Source organism: Micropterus salmoides, unplaced genomic scaffold (genome assembly GCF_014851395.1).
Source record: "Micropterus salmoides isolate LMB-PRFRI ecotype aquatic unplaced genomic scaffold, ASM1485139v1 Ms_hic_scaffold_22, whole genome shotgun sequence".
NCBI classification, from domain to species: domain Eukaryota; kingdom Metazoa; phylum Chordata; class Actinopteri; order Centrarchiformes; family Centrarchidae; genus Micropterus; species Micropterus salmoides.
This window is the reverse complement of record NW_024041373.1, coordinates 21,214,837-21,237,145: the sequence shown is the minus strand read 5'-3', so window position 1 is coordinate 21,237,145 and position 22,309 is coordinate 21,214,837. Positions and strand designations below refer to the sequence as shown.

The 22,309-nt window shown below is 40.2% G+C and overlaps 1 protein-coding gene across 1 annotated transcript in view; it reads right to left on the bottom strand.

Annotated features, from left to right (window-relative positions):
- Window positions 1-460: 460 nt before the first annotated feature.
- LOC119916831 (adenylosuccinate synthetase isozyme 2) overlaps window positions 461-22,309 on the bottom strand; it is a 28,328-nt gene continuing 6,479 nt past the window's right edge. The window contains exons 2-13 of the mRNA XM_038736795.1: window positions 19,386-19,488; window positions 15,023-15,091; window positions 14,862-14,912; window positions 14,676-14,742; window positions 11,008-11,115; window positions 9,661-9,742; window positions 9,452-9,578; window positions 7,090-7,244; window positions 6,402-6,526; window positions 5,977-6,074; window positions 5,255-5,404; window positions 461-3,444 (exon numbers count right to left, since the gene is read on the bottom strand). Coding sequence (XP_038592723.1) covers window positions 3,392-3,444; window positions 5,255-5,404; window positions 5,977-6,074; window positions 6,402-6,526; window positions 7,090-7,244; window positions 9,452-9,578; window positions 9,661-9,742; window positions 11,008-11,115; window positions 14,676-14,742; window positions 14,862-14,912; window positions 15,023-15,091; window positions 19,386-19,488 — 1,188 coding nt within the window. The 3' untranslated portion in view covers window positions 461-3,391. The remainder of the gene's footprint in view (window positions 3,445-5,254; window positions 5,405-5,976; window positions 6,075-6,401; window positions 6,527-7,089; window positions 7,245-9,451; window positions 9,579-9,660; window positions 9,743-11,007; window positions 11,116-14,675; window positions 14,743-14,861; window positions 14,913-15,022; window positions 15,092-19,385; window positions 19,489-22,309) is intronic.

The following is a 22,309-nucleotide window of genomic DNA, read 5'->3' as shown; positions in this document are numbered from 1 at the left end:
GAGGACAGAAAGCAGGTAAGACAGAAATGGACACTGAGGATTCAGTGGAAGTTGGCAGTGTGAGCATGTAAAGGATAAATATCACAGCAAAAAAGGAACAAGGAGATACAGATACACAGTTCAGTAGAGCAGAAAGAGATGGGTAACCACCATGACGGGCAAACAGGAGAGACACTGTATCAATGTTTCTAACAAATGCTAAACTGCTTTTCAAGAGTTCAGAAAACAACTCTTAAGTTTAGGAGTTGTTGAGACTACAGGGTTTTGTTGAGTTTCATAAATCAGTTTGGAGTCCCACTTGTTTCCGCAGCTGCAAACAATCTCAAGCCAACACCAGTATGAAGAGTTAATACATTTTAAAAACAAATTCCCCTTTTAATTAATGTCCTGAGAAAAATGTTTCAGACTCAGTGAACACGTTTGGGTCACCCGAGAAGAGGTGGATTATTAATATACGTAATTGACAAATAGACAGGTTTTATTCCAAAATGACATATCAATTGACTAAATGCTTCCCAGAAACATTGACTTGATTCACACCTTCTTTTAAAATACAAGGCTAAATTTCCAGAATGAAACCCATTCATGTCATCAGGTTTATACTTAATTGTGTTTTGAAACAAAAAACAACCTCCAAAATGAGTAAGCGTAACTCATGCTCCCACTGTAAAAACAAGGCGAATTTCTAAAAAACAAAAACACATTCAAATAATTCTTAATTCAGTGATGTGGAAATATAATATATTAAGAATCTATTGGTGCATTCACACTTACCACAATATGTTTTTAAAGTGGACATTACACTTTTGTGACACATTGTTATGAAAACTTGGTCTATGAAATATCTGTGACAATTAATTAAACAAGCCCTTAGGGGTTTATTAAAGGAGTATTCTGTCAATTTTACACAAAGTTCAGGAGTCGGTGAACAGTTTTATGGCTTCTGTGGCTCTGGGGTAGATTTCCAAAGTCTGGTCAAATGCTACATTCATGTCAGATTGAAGTTATAATACGCATGTCATGTCCTGCTTGTAAATAATGTTCATGTTAACATCCAAGTGGTAATTACAACTGGGAAACTGGGACTAAAACCAAACTTGAAATGCCCAAAACCAAACATGGACAACTCACATCAGCAAAAGTCCATTGATATATTTAATCCTAAATTTAATGCATATGGTGTTATATTGTCAATACCATCTTGATTAGTTGGATGACGTGAGCACTCACAATCCGTTAACACTGTAATCTTTCCCCTCTTTACCATTGTTCCCACATGTTGTGAATGTGGCATAATGAATGTCACTGAGTTGCATTATTAAAGATGTAGGATCCAGCATTTTAGTGGGTTGACTCCATACTAGGGACTAAAAGTCAGAATATCCTGAGCCCTGCTGTATCAGTTTTGACTATTTAAAAAAAAAAAAAAACTACTACTGCTGTGTTTCATTTGACATAGGAAGTCTGAATTTCTGAGTTCGATGTCAGGAACGCCCCCTTCAGTTGGATTTCCGGCTCGGAAAGTTGGGAGAACCTCACCAACCCCGACCTCAAAATCCAAGATGGCTGCCCCCGGAATCAACACTAGCGAAAGATGTTTTAATTTACTGTTTATTGCACTTCTGTCTTATTTGTGTGTCATTAAATACAGTCCTGTCCAACTTATATCTGTAGACATGTTGCTCTGGTGTTTGTATGTGCAAAATGCCGCATGTGTTGTCAACTGGTTTTGCTAACAACGGCCAGAGGCATCAGTCTTGGTTTTCCGACTAAAATCTGTGTGACGTCATTCCCAGCTCTGACGCACCATTAATCACTGGGGTACCTCTTTAACATAATGCAAATATCAAGACCTTAATTTTCAGCAACTGAGTCAGAAAAACACGCATTAGCCTCCTGGTTGTAATTCCAAGTCGGTATTGCCAACACCAGCAGATGTATCTACATAAAATCCAATAGCACTAATACAATTAATTCAGTGAAGAGCTATACAGTTTATATGCATCTGGTTTCACTTGGTAACAAACCACTCCCACTACTATACCACTGTTAAAGTAGCTAATTAAGGCCATTTAGATGATGCGACTACAAGGCTAGCAGTCCATCTTGGAACAACGTATGAACATACCAAGTCGGAGTAAAGGGAGATTTTCCTGAATGCAACATCAGACATCATTTTTCCAGCTGTTGCATCAAACCCTGAAGTAGCTGTGATTATTTTATTTGGATGGTAACATTTCATTGGTGAAACAGTGAAGAGTACCAGTTTCTCTTTCTGACAGCAAAATGCAAACCAAGACAAACGAATTTAAGCCTCATCTTCCTGGTTTTTAAAGACGTGTGTTATAACAATAGTAGAACACTGCACAAAAAAAGAGATGAACAACTGCCTTATGATGACTTTATCAATCTTTTCTGTAAATCAATGGCAATAATACGATACACAATCACTAGGATGTGAGGGAAAAGATGCTGGCCTACACAAGTTATTGTCATTTATTACACCAGATTTACTGTTCTGATTCACGTAAAACTCACCTGCTAAAAGTAGACCGAAAAACATGAACCTTCTCACATTACGGCCAGATGTGCACCAACATTTCATTAACAGCATTCAGATGAAGCCGTCGCTAGCTACTGGAAATTTAAAAGCACATTTTTTGGTTGAATGACAAGGCAATATAGGAGGTCTTTACTCCAAACATCTGTCTGAAGCCAAAAATACAAATATTAAAGGATCCCTTTATCATGTCAGGATGTTCTGTAAACCTGGCGGGACTAAAACATAACGCAGATATAGTCCAAAGCATCTAAAGTGCAGAGGTTAAAACTGACGTTCATCGGACTGGCACAGCGCATTTAAAACACAGCATAGATGAACAAAAATACACTTAAAATATTTGACCAACCAAACGACTGGGCAGTTCATCCAGGCAGTGATCCCGTGTCTGCGTCAGTGTGTGTGTGTTTGTGTGTTCAGTCAGTTCCCTCGTGTCCTCTTTCAGACCTGATGGCAGCTGGTGTTGCCGAGTGTGTTGCATGTCTGAAATGAATGGCTACGATAAATAAAACGGGAACAAATTAAAGAGGGAGGTGGCGTGTGGAGTTGTTATTCTAAAATTTAAAACTGTTAAAAATCCACATGGAGACGCTGGGAACCATTCATACACGGCGATCCGTCTGTTGGGAGTGTGATCCAGAGAGGTCCGGTCTGTGACATAGGTCCGATGATACAGTGGTAAAACATTAAGAACAGACATGACGGTCGAGTCTCTGTTGGAGAGCTGAGACAGGTAGGTAGGCTGTGTGTGTGTAGGGGGGAAAGGAAAGAAGGGTACAGTTGAGTCAGCTGCTGCGTGTCCTCTTTGCTTGCGTTTTCTCCACCATTCGTCTAGAACAGCTGGATCATAGACTCCCGGGACTTGCCAACTCCGATCCACTTGACTGAGGAAACAGAGAGGCAGGGGTTTGTGTTAATTTCTCTTTATAGTCGAGGCTGTCCGTATCTGTTGCTACAGGTCTCAGGTCTGTCAGTACAGTTTACATGTACTCAGAGAAACCAGGATGCTCAGGTAATCAGAGAATGTTGTTTACATGCAGCAGGTCAGTAATCAAATTTCTCCTTTACCCAAACCTTATACTGAAAGCATGGCTTACTTGTTTTAACTGCAATAGTGATAGAAGACGCTTTTTGGTGTGTGTTGGTTCAGTGACGAGACATGCAGACTGCTTTGTGTGTACATTTTACAAATGTTTAGCGATGGAAACAACTTATAGAGGCTACTTTTCATTTCAGTTTTAGTTGGACTTGACCGCTCTGATCGCCTGCCATTCACCCGTCTTGTGCAGAGTTTTGCATGCATGCCGTACGGCCGACAACTGCAAGGATGTCGCGGTCTATTTCAAGTACTATTTAAAAATGATATAATAGTCTTTGTGTGGTTCATCAATGGTGATAAATCATCCGAATGTCCCGCAAGGTGCAGACAACCGGTGAGATCTGCCACAAAGGTCACACACACACACGGTACTTTTGGATTTACTCTTGCACTTTAAAAACATTTATTAAAACTTTTTTTCTTTTTACATGTTTACAAAATTATATATTTTAAATTAATAGTGTAATAGGCTGTATATTAACTTATTGGTAGAAAAGTGGCGTTGAGCAACCCCATATCGCCAAAATGGTATGATCCTTATTTTGCTGCAAAGCTTCGACTGTGAGATTGACAGTCGAATCAGCCCATCGAAGCATCGAATCTTCGATTATTCGGGGTCAGCCTTAATGATTTGTGTAATTTAAATGTAAGAAAACATGGAAATATTTTGTTAAACTATTAAAATTAATTAAGTAATATTTGATCAGTAACAACCTATTTGAATTTAAATTATACACATTACTGTCTGTAACAGCCTGTTTTAGGTAGTTTTCCTTGTGGTCCAGCAGAGGGCACCGTCCACTCTCAACTTATTGACGACACTGCTGACCTATCAGGGAACTAAGCTAATAAATAAAAAAAAGGAGGATGACACTAACAAAGTTGTGCAGGTCAGATAATCATGTGATCCTGATTCTGCAGGGTGGAAAAACCAAATGTTGTGAGTGGATGACAGTTGTATATTTGTGTATACAGCATCATCTGTGAATTGTTTTATACGGCAATTCTGACTGAGGACAGGTATAAATTCAGGATGTGTTTGAAAGGGGCCTCTTTTCATAAAATGCTCTAAATGGGAAACGTACAACATTATCTTTGCCAGTCTACCATTTAAAATGTTAATAAGACTTGAGAGGAAACAATTACTCAAACAATTGGCTGAACATAAGAAAATTAATCTGCAACTATTTGAATAATTGATTAGCTGTCCAAGTCTTTTTCAAGCAGAAATACTATTCTCTAGCTTCTCAAATGTGCGGATTTGCTGCTTTTCTTTGCCTTATGTGAGAGTAAACTGGATATCTTTGGGTTTTGGACTGTTAGCTGGACAAAACAAGCTATTTGGGCTATGGGAAATTAGGATGCAATTTTATAGACTGAATGATTACTCGATTAATCAAGAAAATTGTCAGCAGACGAATCAGTAATGAAAATAATTATTAGTCACAACCCTAATTTAGACACCTCCAGGTTTACTGAGTAGAAGCTCCTTTATAGTCAACACTGAAAACAGGGTAAAAACAGCAATGGAATTAAAAGTGAGCACTTTGAGAAGTTATATTAAATAATAATAATGGTATTATGTGGGGTCATACCAGGCACTCCCACATGCTCCTCAATGAAGTGGACATATTTCTGGGCGTTCTCAGGCAGCTCTTTAAAGCTTCTCACAGCCGAGGTGTCACTTTCCCAGCCCGGCAGCGTCTCATACTGGACCTCCACACGCTGCAGCACCTCCTGATTGGCTGACGCAGAATCAATGAAACAAGAGGTTGTTTGGGGGTAATATCACACCATTAGCATTACAGGAGACTGCAATCCAACCGCTATGACAACAGATCAATATATGTTTCATCTGAAATGGAGCTCTGTAAAAATCTTGTACACCCTGGAAGAAGAGGAAAAGCTGGAGACAGGCCAAGGAGAGATTAGACAATATCCACTGATTGCTGAGATGCACTGACTTCACTTTTTCACCGATAACATCAGTTCAATAGACTTAATGGGTCCTATTTAAACAATCTATAGAGCACGGTCTCAAGTGCATAGTGCAAGTAGATTTAAGAAGTGTCCAAATGCACCTTTGCTAGTTAAAATGGCACATCATCTGGGAAAAATAAAGGTGCCAGCTTTTAGTTATGACACATTTGTTTGCCTGACACTGTGTTATACTAATACCACTATCCTATCTGCCTGTATCCTGATCAAAAAAATAAAAAGGAGGACCAAAAAGAAGAGCCTTCAATTATTCTCTTAATATGTGCTGACATTTATTTGAACACTTACACAGGAAGTACTCATTCACACACAGGCTCACCTGGAAAATGAGGTATAGTTTGGTCGGCAACTTTGTAGGCTACGCCCACTTTGATCTCAGCGAACACGTCAAGTATGTCCAGCTTGGTGAGTGCTAAACTAGGGGGGGGGGGCAAAGGGGACAGGACAGTTATAACTGTGCAGAGACTCTTCCTGAATACGCAGTTCGCTCTGTTAACAAACTTAGTACCAATCCTAATATCATGTTGTGAAGCAAGAGAAACCCTTAAATTTAGATACAGAAGCTGCACACATCTGGTGAAATTCTGTACCTTTAAAACATTTAGCAATATGTACTGCAAAAGCAAAAAATATTGCAGAAACATTTTCAACCCATTGGAGACATCAACACTTCAGGGAACCTCCAATACGCACACACAAAACAAAGCAAATCAATACAAACACACACATACACACTGAACTCACGCGGTGAAGCCATTAATCATGTGTGCATATTTGATGAGCACTAGATCCAGCCACCCACATCGTCTCTTCCTGCCTGTGGTCACGCCCACCTCTTTCCCCCGAGTCTGAAGTCGCTCTCCGATCTCCTAAAGACAACAAGATGTGCACAGACAGTCTCATGAGTCTTCTGCTATCTGACTTGTGAACTGCGTTTTTGTAAATGTTCAATGCACAATATACACATTATAGTCTTCATTTTTAGTCATGAGCAGGTGTCACAGGCAGATCTATAGACCTGCAACAATTAAGTTTACTACAGCTGGTTATTGGTGGCAGTGTAGCAAAACCTTTTCTGGGTGGTGCTGTTTGAAAACAAAGCTACTTGCAGTCCTTCTGGTGTATACTGTACATATCAAGTCATTACACCATGTTTTGACCACGTAGGCAAAGCGAATGAAAATGTTGACATGTGAATGAACAGGGTTTTTCCTCCAGATGTTTTTAATTACTTAATAATACTTTGTGTGTCAACATACTTTAGGTCACCTGAGTTGAAAGATGTACACCTTTAAACTTAGTTGTAAACCAAATGATTTTCCTGTGACAAACTATCCATCTTTTTAACTTTTTTTAAAAACATGATTTAAAGGACTTCATATTTTATGTCATGTTGGATGGGTGGTACAAGTTACTGTGTGTATCCTCTTACGTTGCTCTGCTCAGAGGGGAAAGCGCCGATGCCCACTCTGGTGGTGTACGCCTTGACAACCCCGTAAACCTCCCCGACGTTCTGAGGCGGCATGCCTAGACCCGTACACACCCCGCCCACCGTGCAGTTGGACGATGTCACAAACGGGTACGTCCCTGCAATGAGACCAGGAGTGAAGACTGATCATACTTTTCATTTACACCGTTGATACAGGTCGAACAAACATGCAACGGAAAAAAACATGTGGGAAGATTAGAGCAGGGGTTTGTAGAGTCTGAAACTGTAGGCACCCCAGCATCTCCATGTAGATGAGACATGGAGTTTTGGAACTACAGTTTGTTTGGGGGATGTTGCTGTCATTTCAGTGAGCAATCCAATTAAGACAATTAAGATACTTTAAAACCACCATACATCTATCCCTCTGCAGCCCCCCAGCGACTCTCTTGCAACGCCGCATAGTAGTAACCCCTTGTCTAGAGAAAGGTAGCACATCACATTTAATGAGTTTTTTTATTCATTCATCTCTAAATTAATTTCACCTACAGTGGTGTGGGCATGGCAAGGCGAGGGTGAGAGCTGTTTCCGGACGAGACACTGTGTTGACATAGCGGATATGCTTGTTTAATCTGGATTTACAGTGACGACTCTAAAGAATCTTCTAAAGAAGGGTTAGAGTCCCTAAGTGTTAAAGGGTTAGAGTCCCTTGGTAACTAAAGGGGGGATAGAGTGGGAGATGGGGAATCAAAGGAGTAAAATAAGCAAAGTTGGGAGACCTGCCTGTTTTTATTTTCTATTTTAATCTTTTTTATATTTCCCTGTTGCTTTTATGTTTTATGTAAAGCACTTTGAATTACCTTGTTGAAATGTGCTATACAAATAAATTTGCCTTGCCTTAAGCTACTGTACTGATTCAGTTGGCTGACTAGTCCACCTGTCCTGAGAACACTGATGATACACGGAGCAACTTTTAGAGCAATGGCACTGAGCAATGTTAATGAGTAAAGATTACTACCGTAATCCCCTTCCCCCACCACCCGCCACGCACCGCCGCCAGCTGTTCAAAACATAGTCGGACTTGCCACTAGCAAGATTGCCCAGCAACATTGCTCAAAAAATTGCCCCGTGTATCATCAGCTTAATATGCTTCCTCCTTCAATCACTTGACACTACATCTGTTTAGTCAAATAACTTCAGTGAAATGGTCTCAAATACGTAGCTGTGAGCTTGAGGCTAAATGGCTTCTTGATAATTAAATTGCCTGAAAAGGAAGAACTTCAATCCAACAAACACTTAAAAGCACTTTTATTGCTCTGGCCGCCCAGCAGGATGTCCTTGAGGGGACAATCACTTGACATGAACACTAAAACAACTCCACCTCACATATTCAAAAAACAGTGTGTCGCAATTTTGCTTCAACTATTATAATACATGTAAATGAGGTTGTGTGTTAAGTGAAGAACAGGTTTTTAACAGCAGCCAGTGTACCCATCAGCAGTCATGTGTCAAGTGCCCAGCAAGCTCCCACATAAGTCTTGATAATAGTTCTACGAACACATAAGCTTATCATAAAAGTACACAGATAAAGATACAACCAGACGCTACTGTGACATTTGCCACAACGTTTAACAAGTATAAATGTAGCCAGACAGAGAGAGAGGCAGTTTGCCTATCAGTGTGCAGGACACTGTGCCCTGATAACACCAGTTATTACAAGCATGGTGTTTTGATAATAACCAGCGTTGAACCTTGCCTGTGATTTAATCAGCTCAGTGCCGTCACTGCTCTCAATAATGACAGGTCTGCTCTGTTACAGGGAGATACTAAAACATCTACACAATTGTTATGTTGAGTCTGTGGTGTCATTATCTAATAGGAAAAATATATGTTCATGTTTTCAGACATCAACCTTTTGAGAATGTTTCTGGATTTAATGATTACTCTGTCATTCTGATTGACTGACTGGCAGACTGCTGATATAGGATGCCTTCGTGCTCATGCACAGTCAGGTGGCATTAAGTGGGTTCAACTGTGAGCGTGCACGTCAAGCCTGGATGCCAGAGCACTTTAGTAGCAGTTAGTAAACTTACCATCACCCCTAGTCTGAGCTCCAAGCAGGCTTTTGTAAAGAGCATCACAAAGCTTAAGTGTTTCCGGGCAACATCACTGGGTCACTGTAAATGGACTCAACAGCGCTCGCCAATTAGAAATGACATTTACTCTCAGAGTACAGGTTAGCACAAAGACGTTGGCTTATTTTCAAAAGGGTCATTGGAAAATATACAGAACCAAACAAGTTAAGAGTAAGGCGTGCTTAATGTCGGTGCACATGCGCACGCACACATGCACACAGCGATATACTGACCAAAATCTATGTCCAGTAGCGCTGCGTTCGCTCCTTCCACTAGGATCTTCTTAGGAGGACCATGAAGAGCCTCGTACATGTAGTGCACCCCGTCCCTCACCATAGGCTTGATCCGCTCCACATAGTCCTGAAAATCATACATATACATACAAACTGTTACTGCAAAGAGGTCAATTTCTAGAGATAGTTTTCCATTTCATTTTCATTACCTTTAATTTGACCAGCTCTCCCTCTATGTCAATCTCCAGTGTGGGGTACATGGCCTTGTACTGCTGGGCCAATACCGTATACCTGTAATTCAGATTTATTTATATAGCACCATTTCAGATTCAACAGAAGTTATCTCAGTGCACTGTTGATACAGAGAAGGTCTAGACCATACTCTTTGTAATAATATTCACAGAGACCCAACAATTCAATTAACAACATTGATAAGTTTTGATTAATTTCCGGCTGGACTGTGACGATACGATTCTACATCACGCTGCAATGAGATTATAAACACGGAAGACTCACAAACAATATTTCTGTCCATTTTTTCTGTGCATTAGAAATCCATTGCTTATTGATCAACCACCATTCCCAGACACGAAGGAGCCCCAGGAACTCAACTCTGGAACCAAATAGTCCTTTTGAGCATTCCTGTTTGAGTTTCCACCACCAACTAGACCAATAATGTAAAAAGCTATAACGCTATAAGTGGTGTTTGGTTTGACCTGTCTGTGAAGTTACACCCTGATGCTTTCTGTTGCCCCAGGAACTATTATCCCTTGTGCAGGCATTATTTGCTTTGGGAGCAGGAACTACACCCCAGGAACGACATTTAGGCCGTGTTCAGACCGACATCAAGCCTGGTGAAAAAATCCAGCCGCCTCATTCATTTGATCAAGGCCAGTCCAAAGCAGAATCAGGCTCAAGTTTGTCTGGATTGCAACATGAAGTCATCTGGCCAATCAAGTACATGCAAGCTCCTGGTGGATTACTTTATAACGTGAAAGTATTTACTACTGTTTACCTTGCAATCGTTGCGACAAAAGATAAAATAAATGCCGCCTTGATAACTATCCAGAGGTGTAAACTCCTGTTTCAAGAATATTATAAACCGCTGTGGAGTGTTTGACGTCTTATAAGCTTTCAAACTCACTGATATGTTAGTCAAACTGGATGTACCCTGTACCCCACCAACGCAGCCCTTTGCAATGCTTCAACGCAGGCCTGTTTCAGTCTGAACGACAGCTTAGACGTGGATTCTTTTAGTCAAAATGCAGGTAAAGTTTCTGATTTCCTGGAATGGTTGGAACAGGCTATGAAACTGAAGCTGAGGATTTGCGGTTGGGTTTCTGAGTTCTTTGATTCAAGGAAAGGTTTCAGCGAGGGGAAGGGACAGTAAGGCATGAAGCAAACAATTAAATTATTCACAGACTTGAATTAATTACTAATCTTAACTCATCGCCCAATGGTCTTCGGTGATTGTTCACACACTGAGCATATTATCTTACATACAGATTTCATCAAAACCCCAGACACAGACATAATCTCATACTATTGGCACAGACCTTTCAGAGAACTGGGTGAAGTCAGCCAACAGGTCACATATCCTGAGACCGCTACGTGCTGCCTTGGCCGAGTACACCGGACCAATCCCCTTCTTTGTTGTCCCGAGGCTAGGTGGGGCCACGACAGGGAAGGGAAAAAAAATAAAATAAAAAGCACAGAAGGAGCATTAGTATGTTATCTCAATTTACAACATGGATTTTAACAGTTTCAACGCTCATCATGTCATCCATCTAATTATTGTGAAACGTCTCCAGACCCCGGATTGGAGAAACTCTCTCACATCACAAATCTGGGTGCAAATTAGTAAACAAATGACAGCAAAACCTTATTTGAATTGTCCAATGCAGATACTCAAGTGACAAACAGCAGATGTTCAACACCATTATTCGGCCATTTTCTGTATTTCTATAGACTTGAGTCGCTAAATATCTTAATACTGATGTATCAGTACGGCCACTTGAATGAGTATCAGAGAAGGATTACTCCAATAACACATTGAACTAGTTACCCATGTACATATGACACTCAATATGCGCTTCTTGTAACTCAGTCTATTAAAAGGAAGGCCTGCCACAGTAAAATGTGCTTACCCTACATGCAAACTACAGAATGGAAAGATCCTCTATCATTATTGAGTTTCATCACCAGCAGCAGCCTATGTAAAACATTCAGTACCCAAACACCATGTGCACTCAGTGACTGAAAAGCCCACGTGTTTGAGAGTTGCTGCCAGTGGTGGAAGTAGTACTCAGATCCTTTACTTAAATGTTATATTGACAATAAGGGGTGTGATGATACACCAAATCCACGGTTCGGTTCAGACCTCAATTTTTGATCCACGGTTTGGTTCATATCGTGGTCCAGACGTATAGAGCAAAAAAGGAAATAGTCAAGTAAAGTAACTCAAAGCTTTACTTCCACCACTGTCTGTTGCTGTTTATATTTAAAATTGTGATTTAAAAAACTAAGGACTGCATAACACATTATTTAAAATTTGAAATGTGGAAACTTTAAAATACCATCTGACAGAACAGATGGATTAATGAACACCTTTAAAATGTACATTCATGTTTTCTTACCAGATAGGACACTGACCTTAAGACAAAGATGGAATGGATCAATTATGTCTTTATGTCAGATCTCAGTGGCTAAGAGCTGTGGTATCCTGTCATTAAGGCATTTATAACACCTGTTTTTGTTTGTGTAGATGCGTCTATAGCTACTATGATATAAGAATGAGTATTGTGAGTGATGCATCAACTATACAAATCAATAAAAAAAGAAAAATGGCCATAGACTAGCCACTCGATGTATTTTGTTGTTTAACATCATCAGTCTGGATTTGCTTTAAACCACCAATTGAATCATAAAGAACAGTGTTTAGTGTGTTTAGTGTCAGATTAACACCTGTCACTTTCACACTTAAATGCTGAAATTTGGTACTTCTGGAGAATTTTATTTATTATTATTTTAAACCTGCAATAAATGGGGGCAGTGGAAACAAGTTGTGAACACAACATTAACACATCATCACGCTTTAAGTTGATATGGTAAACTTGTTAGAAAACAGCTGATTATTTCGAGCAACATTAGCACGTATTTGGAGCTGTGTTTTTGGCCACCTGGTGAATGTAAGCCCAATATTGACTCTCTTTTAGCTCTGTGTTTGGTCTCCACCAACTCCTGAAGGAAATGTCTGACTGAAAACAGACAACTGCTGCAGAAAAAAAAATTACGCTATGAGAGCGATGAGCCGAGGGGAGCTGCAAATTCAGATGATAATTCTTTTTAGGTTCCTCATTGCGAGGGACCCCTTTCACCTTGTCATTTGATTTGTGTTATTATAAAACTATCAATTATAACTAGAGCTGCACGATTATGGCCAAAATGATAATCACAATTATTTTGATCCATGTTGAGATCACAATTATTCATTGATTTTAAGGACAATATATTTTTATTGCACTTTCAAATAAAAAAATAAAATAAACAGGCAACTGTTTTCACATCCATGATGTACTGAATTTCTGATTATGTGCAAATCTTTCACAGATCAATCATCACAGTAAGACTGTTTCATCATCTACTAGAAGCAAAATATAAATAACATTTCACCCGGAAAGTCCACTGAGTCCGGCTACTGCTGCCCCACGGACTTGTCCCGTCCTCTGCACAGCGTCAACTTCCACTGGAAGCGTCTCAGACGCATTTCAGGAGCTGAGCACATTCTTGGCTTGTTGTTATTTTGTCCTTTATGTGCTTCTACCTATGGCTCCTACTCTGCTTTCCAGCAACGGCTCTCTGCGACCTGGTTGTATTTGGTTGTCTGCACGGCTGCTTATCCTACAGGGAGCATTTCAGAATCAGAGCGTTTTGCCTGCTTGATCTTGCTGACATGTTTAGATTTTGTTGATTTGATAAACAGTGCTTACTTTTTTGTGATTCTTCTATGATTAAGTAGGCAATGTAGATAAATGGTTCTTGGTCTGATTTAACTGTGTTTTTGTTGATTTATGATTGGGAGTATCTGCAGGGTGTTTTATTTTGAAAATTGACTGGAATTGACTTCTTGCCCAGTTCGATGTGCTCTGGGCAGCTTGATAGACTTGTGTATTCTTTGAGGAGCTGTGAGCTGCTTCTGGCTCGCTTCTTGGACATGCTGCGTGTGATTGACTTCCAAGCATTGACTAGGAGGGCCGTGACTTGTGGACTTTGCTGTCTATTCTGGACAGTAGCAGCAGGAGGGTGCGCGCAGAAAAATTGGCCCCTTGGCTGCAAGTTAAGGAAGCGCTTCATTTGATATGCAGCAGAGTTTTCCATGAGCGGAGCATGCAATTTAAACGGCGATATCACCGTCGATCATGTTTATTTAATTGTGGGAAATTAAAATCGTAATCGCAATCAATATCCGATTACTTGTGCAGCCATAATTATAACTGCTGTAAATTTGGAAAGTATTGACCAGTTAAGAGTGCAAACAAAACTGCTGCTGATGCTACTTAGTGCACTTTAAAACATCAAAGTTTACAGCAGAACATACAATTTTCAATGTTCAGGTACAAAAATAACTTTATTAGTCTGTGCTGGTCGCAGGATTCAACGCAAAACCGCTGGGTTCAGTGCAAAAGTTAAAACTATTTTGAACTTTGACCACGGCATGCGTGCGAGGTTGCCAAGCTGTGCGCTTCACCGTGCTTTGGCTTTGCTTGACGCAATAACACACCGACCTGGTGTGGCGCAAGCCATTGAACATAATGGGTTTCATGGCGCAGCAGTGCGGCAGTCGCGATCTGTCTGAATGGCCTATTAGTGTATAATATGTAGAGCAGTGTTGTTGTAGCATGGCTCTGTGTCAACAATGATGAATAATCTCTAAAATCATCCAGATGGATGACACAGACCTTCCTAAAGTTCACATGAGAAAAGACTATGGCTCACTGCTAACATGAAATGCATAATGCAAACAACCAAAGCTGAGGAATGCAGGGAGTGAATATTTGCTCATGACACTGTATGTTCTACTTGATGTTGGCGGTGACTCATAAGATAAGTCCAATGAACTGTCTGTCTGTCTGTCTGTCTGTCTGTGTGTCTGTGTGTGTGTGTGTGTGTGTGTGTGTGTGTGTGTGTGTGTGCAGCCATCATCTTTAAGCAACATGTTTCTTACTTCTTGCCTGCTTGCTCTTGTCTCTGCTGTTCCTGAACGCCATCAACCGCTTGGTGGAAGTCAAACACTGCGGAGGAGGGAGAGAGGGGACACACACTCTCACACACCTCAGAGAAAGCAGGGCTCACACACCCACATACATTCACACATAGTTTAATGCCCCGGGGCAGAACTGGGAGGACTTACCAATATGCGCTCTGTCCGAGATGATCAACCTTTTCTCCCAGTCTTTTAAACCTATACACACAAGTAAGCTTTGAGTCTTGACACATTAAAAAGTACACAAGTTTGTTCTGTTAGTTCCTATTATATAATGTATGTGTTTAAAACAACTGTACGTCGCCCACCTTTTCCTTTGCGTTCGTTCTTTTCTGCCTCTTCAAACAGGCCTGGAAGGTGGATCACTACACCATTGCCTGGAGAAAAAAAAATTAACAGTTTTTGATCCTTAGATCCTGTTTCAGGATGTTTAGGTGGAAGAAGTACCCCATACTTTAGTAAAAGTATCAATAATACCAGTAAAAGTCTAAGCTAATCCATTCAAAATTTCTATTTTTGTATTCAATGTGTTACCCAATTAAAATTTACATTTATATTCATTTAGCTGACACTTTTATCCAAAGCGACTTACAATGGCTAAGTATGTAAGAGTTCGCACACCTTTGGAGCAACTAGGGGTTAAATGTCTTGGCTCAGGGATACAATGGTGGATGTGTCACAATGGAGAACTGAACTGAACCCAGGTCTCTCACCAAAGGCATGTGTCTTATCCACTGCTCCATCACCACCCTCATATTTAAATGATAAAATAAATACATATAACTGATTTCTTGCCTGTTCTATTATATTCTACATTTATAATAACAGGTTGATGGATGCTGTAGCAGGCCACTTAGCACTCCTGTGCTGAATAAGATATTACTATATGAAATATCATTTGTTTAATGAGGCCTTTATAGAATAATAGTTTGTTACACTGAGGTCTGAACACAAGGTAACAACATGATCTGTTACCCCTGTAAATTGTGAAGCTGTAGCACTGCTAGATAGAAGACACATCAAATTGTAAATCCATGGTAAGTTACATACAGAATAAAATAAAACACAGCACGCAAAAGACAAAAAATGTTTTATGCATGTAAACTAGGGCTGTAACATTTTATTGAAAATTCAAACATTTGTTCATCCATGTGATCCAGCACAGGACGCTCAGTTTGACCTATTGAATGCCCTATTGAACTATTAAGCTAAGCTCCAAATGTGTGTTTGCTACAAAATATGGGACACTAGCAAGCAAAGAGTATTTGTGGTTCCTCACCATCGAAGGCAAAGCCGCTGTTTCACTCTACGACAACAAATCTGCGGACTCACCTACTAGCTTGCCATCCATGTGAGGCAGCGGAGGCACTGTCAGTGCCAAATCCATACCACCTGCCAGATCCGTTCGCACATGCGCAAAAGTGGTTCTGTCAGTCAAAGAAGGTTACTGCAAATCAGCCTATTCAAAATGATCCAACTAAATCTTTCAAATCAAGATAACAAAATGTTTTTAATCACAGGAGATTAAACTGTTCACTATGATGTAATAGGAATATATTTAAGAGATGAAAAACCTTATTCAACAGTACATTTTTAATTTCTAATAATGACAACATGTCTATGTCAAAAAGGAGGCTAACCCTAGCTGCTAGCACATCGGCACACATCAGTCGACATGCATACAATCGCTGAGTTAGGTTTAAGCACACACCCCTGTGATGGTTAGGCTAAGGGTAAGGGGCTTTGGAAAGCTGTCAACGCCTTTTATACTAACATAGCGAGCTACCTAACTACTAGCACTTCCAGTCTAGACAGGGCGTCTCATACAGACACGCCTGGGGGCGTCTCAAACATACACTGTAGGGTATCTTTTGCATCAATACACATACTGCCCTCTCTCTCTGGCTCTCTCTCTCTCCCTCACCCCAACTGGTCGAGGCAGATGGCCGCCCACCCTGAGCCATGCTTCTGCTCGAGGTTTCTGCCTCTTAAAAGGAAGTTTTTCCTTGCCTCTGTCGCCTAGTGCTTGCTCTCGGTGGGAACTGTTGGGCTTCTGTAAATAGCATCATAGAGTACGGTCTAGACCTGCTCTTTTATGAAAAGCGCTGTGAGAAAACTGTTGTTGTGATTTGGCGCTATATAAATAAAATTGAATTAAAATTGAATTGAATCAAATACTATGATTAAACAACAGCCTTTCTGAAAGAGAACAGACAACAACACACAAGTAATTATGAAAAGGCACATTTGTGGTAACCTTCTTTGACAGAAAGGACCACTTCTGAGCATGTGCAGATAGGGATCCAGCAGGCAGCACGGATTTGGTACCTACAGGCACTACAGAGGAGCAGAGCCGCGCTCTGAACAGATGCTCTCTAATATGCACACACCCGAGAATCCACCAGGTGCAACCTCGTAATTCTGTGATTGAATAGACAGTGATGGGAAGGAGTCCCTCTGTTGCAAACATTTACACCATTGGACAACTGGAACCTACGGCTCTTTACACCGCACAAGTTTGGGCTGTTTGAGATGAAAGTTTACATTTACAGGGGAAAAGTAAAATCTTTGGTCGTCGTTCCAATAACACAACAGCTTATTAGTTGTTGTGATGACCAAAGAAAGTCTGACAAAAATCTGCTACATCAAGTCAATGTCTGAAATTGTGAAGGAAGGCCAACTGTGATGTTAAGGGATCTGTCAAACAGAGCTGGTTCAAACGATGCCTGTTCACAAGAGTATTCAAACAACTGGTCCCATTTATCTTTTTAATTGGGTTGCATTAACTGGAGGAGGAGATGTAATTACTTTGACCAAATTAAATGTAAGAAATGTGGAAAAGGCAAAAAAAAACAAAACCAACAAACACTACTTCAGTGACACTGTAGGAATTAACTTGAGAGATAAAGATATTACCATTTCCAGGTCAAAAACAGGAAAGACCTAAAAACATTGCTCCCAGGGCTGGAGGCTCTGAATGTACTTTTATTCACAAAGCAGAGAATGGGACAATGAAACTAAATTAATAAACAGTGTGAGTACAAATTAGAAATGTTTGTTCGTCTCACTGTTTGAAAATCTATTAGCACTGCCAAGTAACACAAATAATACTAAATGCTTAGCTAGGTATTCTTTGCAAAATAACAAGCAACTGTCAAAATAACTGACTAGAGCTCAAGGTCTGATCTCATTAATAGCTTTGTATTAGGTTATTTTGTATTCTTTTTACTCTATATTAACAAAACACTGGTCAGACCTGCGGCAAGTTATTAATGGCTTTATAAAAACTGAATCTGAAACCAGTGCACTGACTCCTGAGTGAATTCAGACAGCTGTTGTTCCCGACAACCTGAATGACTCATTGTCCATTTTATCATTACTATTCATCGAGAGGGGAACATGAATGTCTGCACCAAATATTATGGCAATCCTTCAAATAGTTGTCAAGACATTTCACTCAAAACTACAAATGTGAACCTCAAGGTGGCGCTAGAGGAAGATGAATGAGTCAGGTGATCAAAAGTCATTAGGATTCATCTTCGGGAGACCACGAGTGTCTAGACAAAATGTTGGCAATCTATCCAACACTAGCTGAGCTATTTCAGTCTGGACCAAAGCCAACATGCCACCCTTATACCATGTCACTAGCATGGCTATAAATATCCACAAACAAAAAAAAACAGCACTATCAAGGAAGAGATGCTAAAGTTGCTAAAATTTGTTCTGCATTTACTGTGAAACAATCCTTTGGCAGCTTTCAATGGACAGTAGAAAGAAGGAAATGCTAAACATGAATGACAGACCAGTCTGCTGCCCTTTTAAAAATAATTAACACCTTCTACAGCACGACAAAAAGTGATCTCAACTTCAGAGCCGGAAAATCTGACCACGTCCGCAGAGGATAGCTCAACATGCAGAGCATGAACTAGCTGAGAGTAGGTGCCCTCAGAGAGGTGACAGCGTCCAAGTATACACTTACAGTACTGTTGGACACTTTGGGATAAAAGCTTCCGCTAAATTAAATGTATTGTTATGACTATGCTGTACATAATGTCTACTGCTGAGGTTAAAGGTTAAAAAAAAGCTCCTTGTGATAAAAGGTGGAGCGAAAAAAGGAAGGAAGCAAACAAAAAATACACTGCTATACATGCAAACATTTTGTTGTAATATTGGTCCTATTTTGCCTTAAATATTAAATAGAAACAGATGAAGTAATACTCCATCTTGTTATACAACTCTGTGTTATAAAATGATAAATAAATCTACTGTGCAATAAAACAAAAAACTTAAGATCATAAAAGGTGGGACAAGAACTAAGAAAAAAGCAGAAATGTGATTCAGTATTGACAGACCATACAGCCGTACGTGTTAAAAGTGCAAAGAAGAAAGAAAGAGTAAGAGACCATTAGCTAATGAAGTTACTGCAGATGAGTGGATGTGATGCAGTCTGGCTCTGAGTCAAGCTAATCACGCTCGTTGTAGCAGTCGTCAAAATGGAGGCCGTTGCTCTGGCAGTGACGAGCGCCAGGCTAAAAGTAGTCTCAATCAATTCATCAGGAAAATTGCTACGAAAGATGACCTTGGAAAGTGTGTATGTGTGTGTGCTTCAGTGAATGTGTAACTCCCACAAATGTGAGTGTGAAAGTGTTTGCATCTGTGTGCATTACCCACCAATGAAGGCGGTGGCCTTGGGGTTGATGATGCCGCTGGGGAGGAGGTGAAAGTCGTACTCCACTGAGTCGACCACCACTGTGTGTCCCGCGTTGTTGCCGCCCTGCAGAGAAAGAGGCCGATGAGGAGGGGCAAACAGAAAGACAGAGAGGCATGAGACTAATGGAGGCTCTGCAACTTTGTTTGGCTGATCAGGGAGACAGGCTGAATAGTTTGGCAAGTCGCAACAAGCATCATACCACTGCCTGTTAGTATGTGCGATGCTGCTTAGAGACTCCTGCTCACTATGCACTCAGATCTCAAGTGAAGATCTCACTCAAGTGTAAACCTACTGACACATGCGTCACCAAAAGGACAAGTAAAATGGATTGTTGCTTCTATGGATTAAAAATTAGGTAAAAAAATGTTCCAGTACCTACACCCAAAACCACATCCCATCAGAACTTGCTGTGCCCTACACCTAGATCCAAAAACAAACATCTAGCTGGAGGAATAACATGTTCTTTTGCAACCTTATAACAAGCTAGCGCGCGGAGCATCCAGTCCTGCACCAGCAGATAAAAAGAAACAGCGTCAGTATTGTGGTGTAAACTAAATTATAATAAATAAACAATAACAAATAAACCAGGTCTCGGAGTGGAGCTGCACTGTGACTGAGATAAAAAGTCTGACAAAGTTAGATGCTAAAAACATCTTTCAAAAGCAAAGCGGTCCATGAGTAATACGAGAGGCGGTCCCTTAGACAGTCACAGGGATGTTAGAGGAGAGAAGTTTATAGCCTTCAGTACATGGTGCTGCACTGTCGGTGCAGCAGAGGATGATAATGGACAGGGTCATTAAATTGGCATGACGGTTAACAGAATATTAATTTTGCTTTTTAGTGTCTGTGTCAAAATTAATCTCCAAATTCATTCAGATTTAAATTATTATGATGTTAGGTCAAATAGTTTGTTGTTGCTTTTGCCCCGTAGTAAGTAAGTAAGTAAATAAATAAATAAATAAATAAGTAAAGATTATTTATAAAGCACCTTTCACAGACGAGAGGTCACAAAGTGCTTTACAGTTAAAATATAAACTAAAAACAAATACAATAAAAACAACTGTACATATAGCATATAATACCTTAAAAAGTTTGGGGAAAGAAAAAACATATTGCAAATTAAAAGCTCACCTAAAAAGGTGTTTCTTTAGGTGTTTTCTAAAAGTTTCCACAGAATCCCAGGCTTTCAAGGCCTTGGAGCCACTACGCAGAAAGCATGATGACCTCTTGTCTTAAAAACGTGTTTTGGGAATAGTTCAAAGGTCTTGGCCTGAAGACCTCACAGAGCGTCCAGAGGTGTGTACATGCAATAGCTCCTGGATGTAAGAGGGATCTTGACCATGCAAGGCTCTGTAAGCAACGATAAAAAATTTAAAAGGGCCTTAAGCACAGGAGTAGTGTGCAATCTCCTGCTGGTTTTAGTCAATAGTCTTGCAGCTGCATAGAAGATTTGTAGAACAAGTGTACAGTACAAGTACATTCAAAAATCCAACCGTAAAAGCAGGAACAAGCATCTCCATCTCTTTTTTAGAAACCAAAGATCTTTTATCTGAAGGCAGGCTGATCTGTATTTGACTCGCATGACAGGTCTGGAACACACATGAGTTTTGCCTTTACCCAAGAGAAAATCGGTCAAATTCTCTTCATGCATGAGGCCCAGTTTCACTTAGCTAGTAAACAAGTGGCTCAAACTGGGAGACAAATTATGATTTAATAATTATTATTTATTTTATTTATTTATTTAAATTAATAAAACAAATTACATGTTAGAACATTATGCACTTCTATTAAATGCATATAATACCTGGTAGAGTCCTAAATAACTTGACCTGACAGGATTACTTTTCATCGGGTTAAAACAAGTTGTCAAAACACAGCATTAAACAAGACATATGCAATTAACAATCATGACAGGTTAATACTCACTTGAAATAAAGCTTGTTAACCACTGGGGTAGCAGAAAAACACAAGACAAGTTGACACTTCTGTGTAGTAGCCAGCCAATCGACTGCTTGATGCTCAACCACTCTGAACGGTTGATGAAGAGGAACAAAGTCCTCAAATGGGCCAGGATTAAAGGCCGTGTTTTAACGCAGACAATATGTGCCCGCCGGGTGTTTAATCTAGACTCTGCATACAGGCCTATGCATGATTTACCATAGCTGACAATGGAGATAAAAATGCAAAAGTTGAGCCCAGAAGGCGAACAGTGAGTCCTAGAACAAACGTCACAATCTGACCTGCTTTACGCTTTACAAGACAGGAAGGGACAAATGGATTCATTAATGTGTTTTAAGAAAGTTTTTTTTTTTTTATTTGCTTCAGATCCAGTCATGCCCCTACAGCTTGCGTCACTGAGTTGCCAATTCAACTCAGTCCGTCCTGTGACTAGGATGTATTCCTAATGGTGTACCCTGCGGATATAAAAAAATAAATAAAAAAATTCAGGCCCAGCATGTGGTTCGACCACATGGGGTTATTCCTGGCCACAGCAGTACCCTGGAGGTGGAGAGGGGGAACAGATGGGGGGGGGGCACAGATGCCGGTCCTTTTTAGATACTTTTACGATCCCTCCCATCCCCCACAGCACCTAAATCTGGTTCTCGTACAGTTCAGTCCCATGATCGGCCTCCTATCACGAGTAACTTGATACTCACCTGGTTTGTGCATCACTATGACAACACTGATTTACCACTGTCAATTTGATCTAACAGATTGGTGTCGGGGAAGTTGTTCCACTGGTAGCGTTCACCTGACACTACCTGAGCTCAGTGAATCGACGGTCTAAGGATAGAAGGTGTTGTTTGCTGTGTAGATTGTAAAGCCCTGGACACAACTTCTGTGATTTGTGATATTGGGCACTATAAATAAACCTGACTTGACA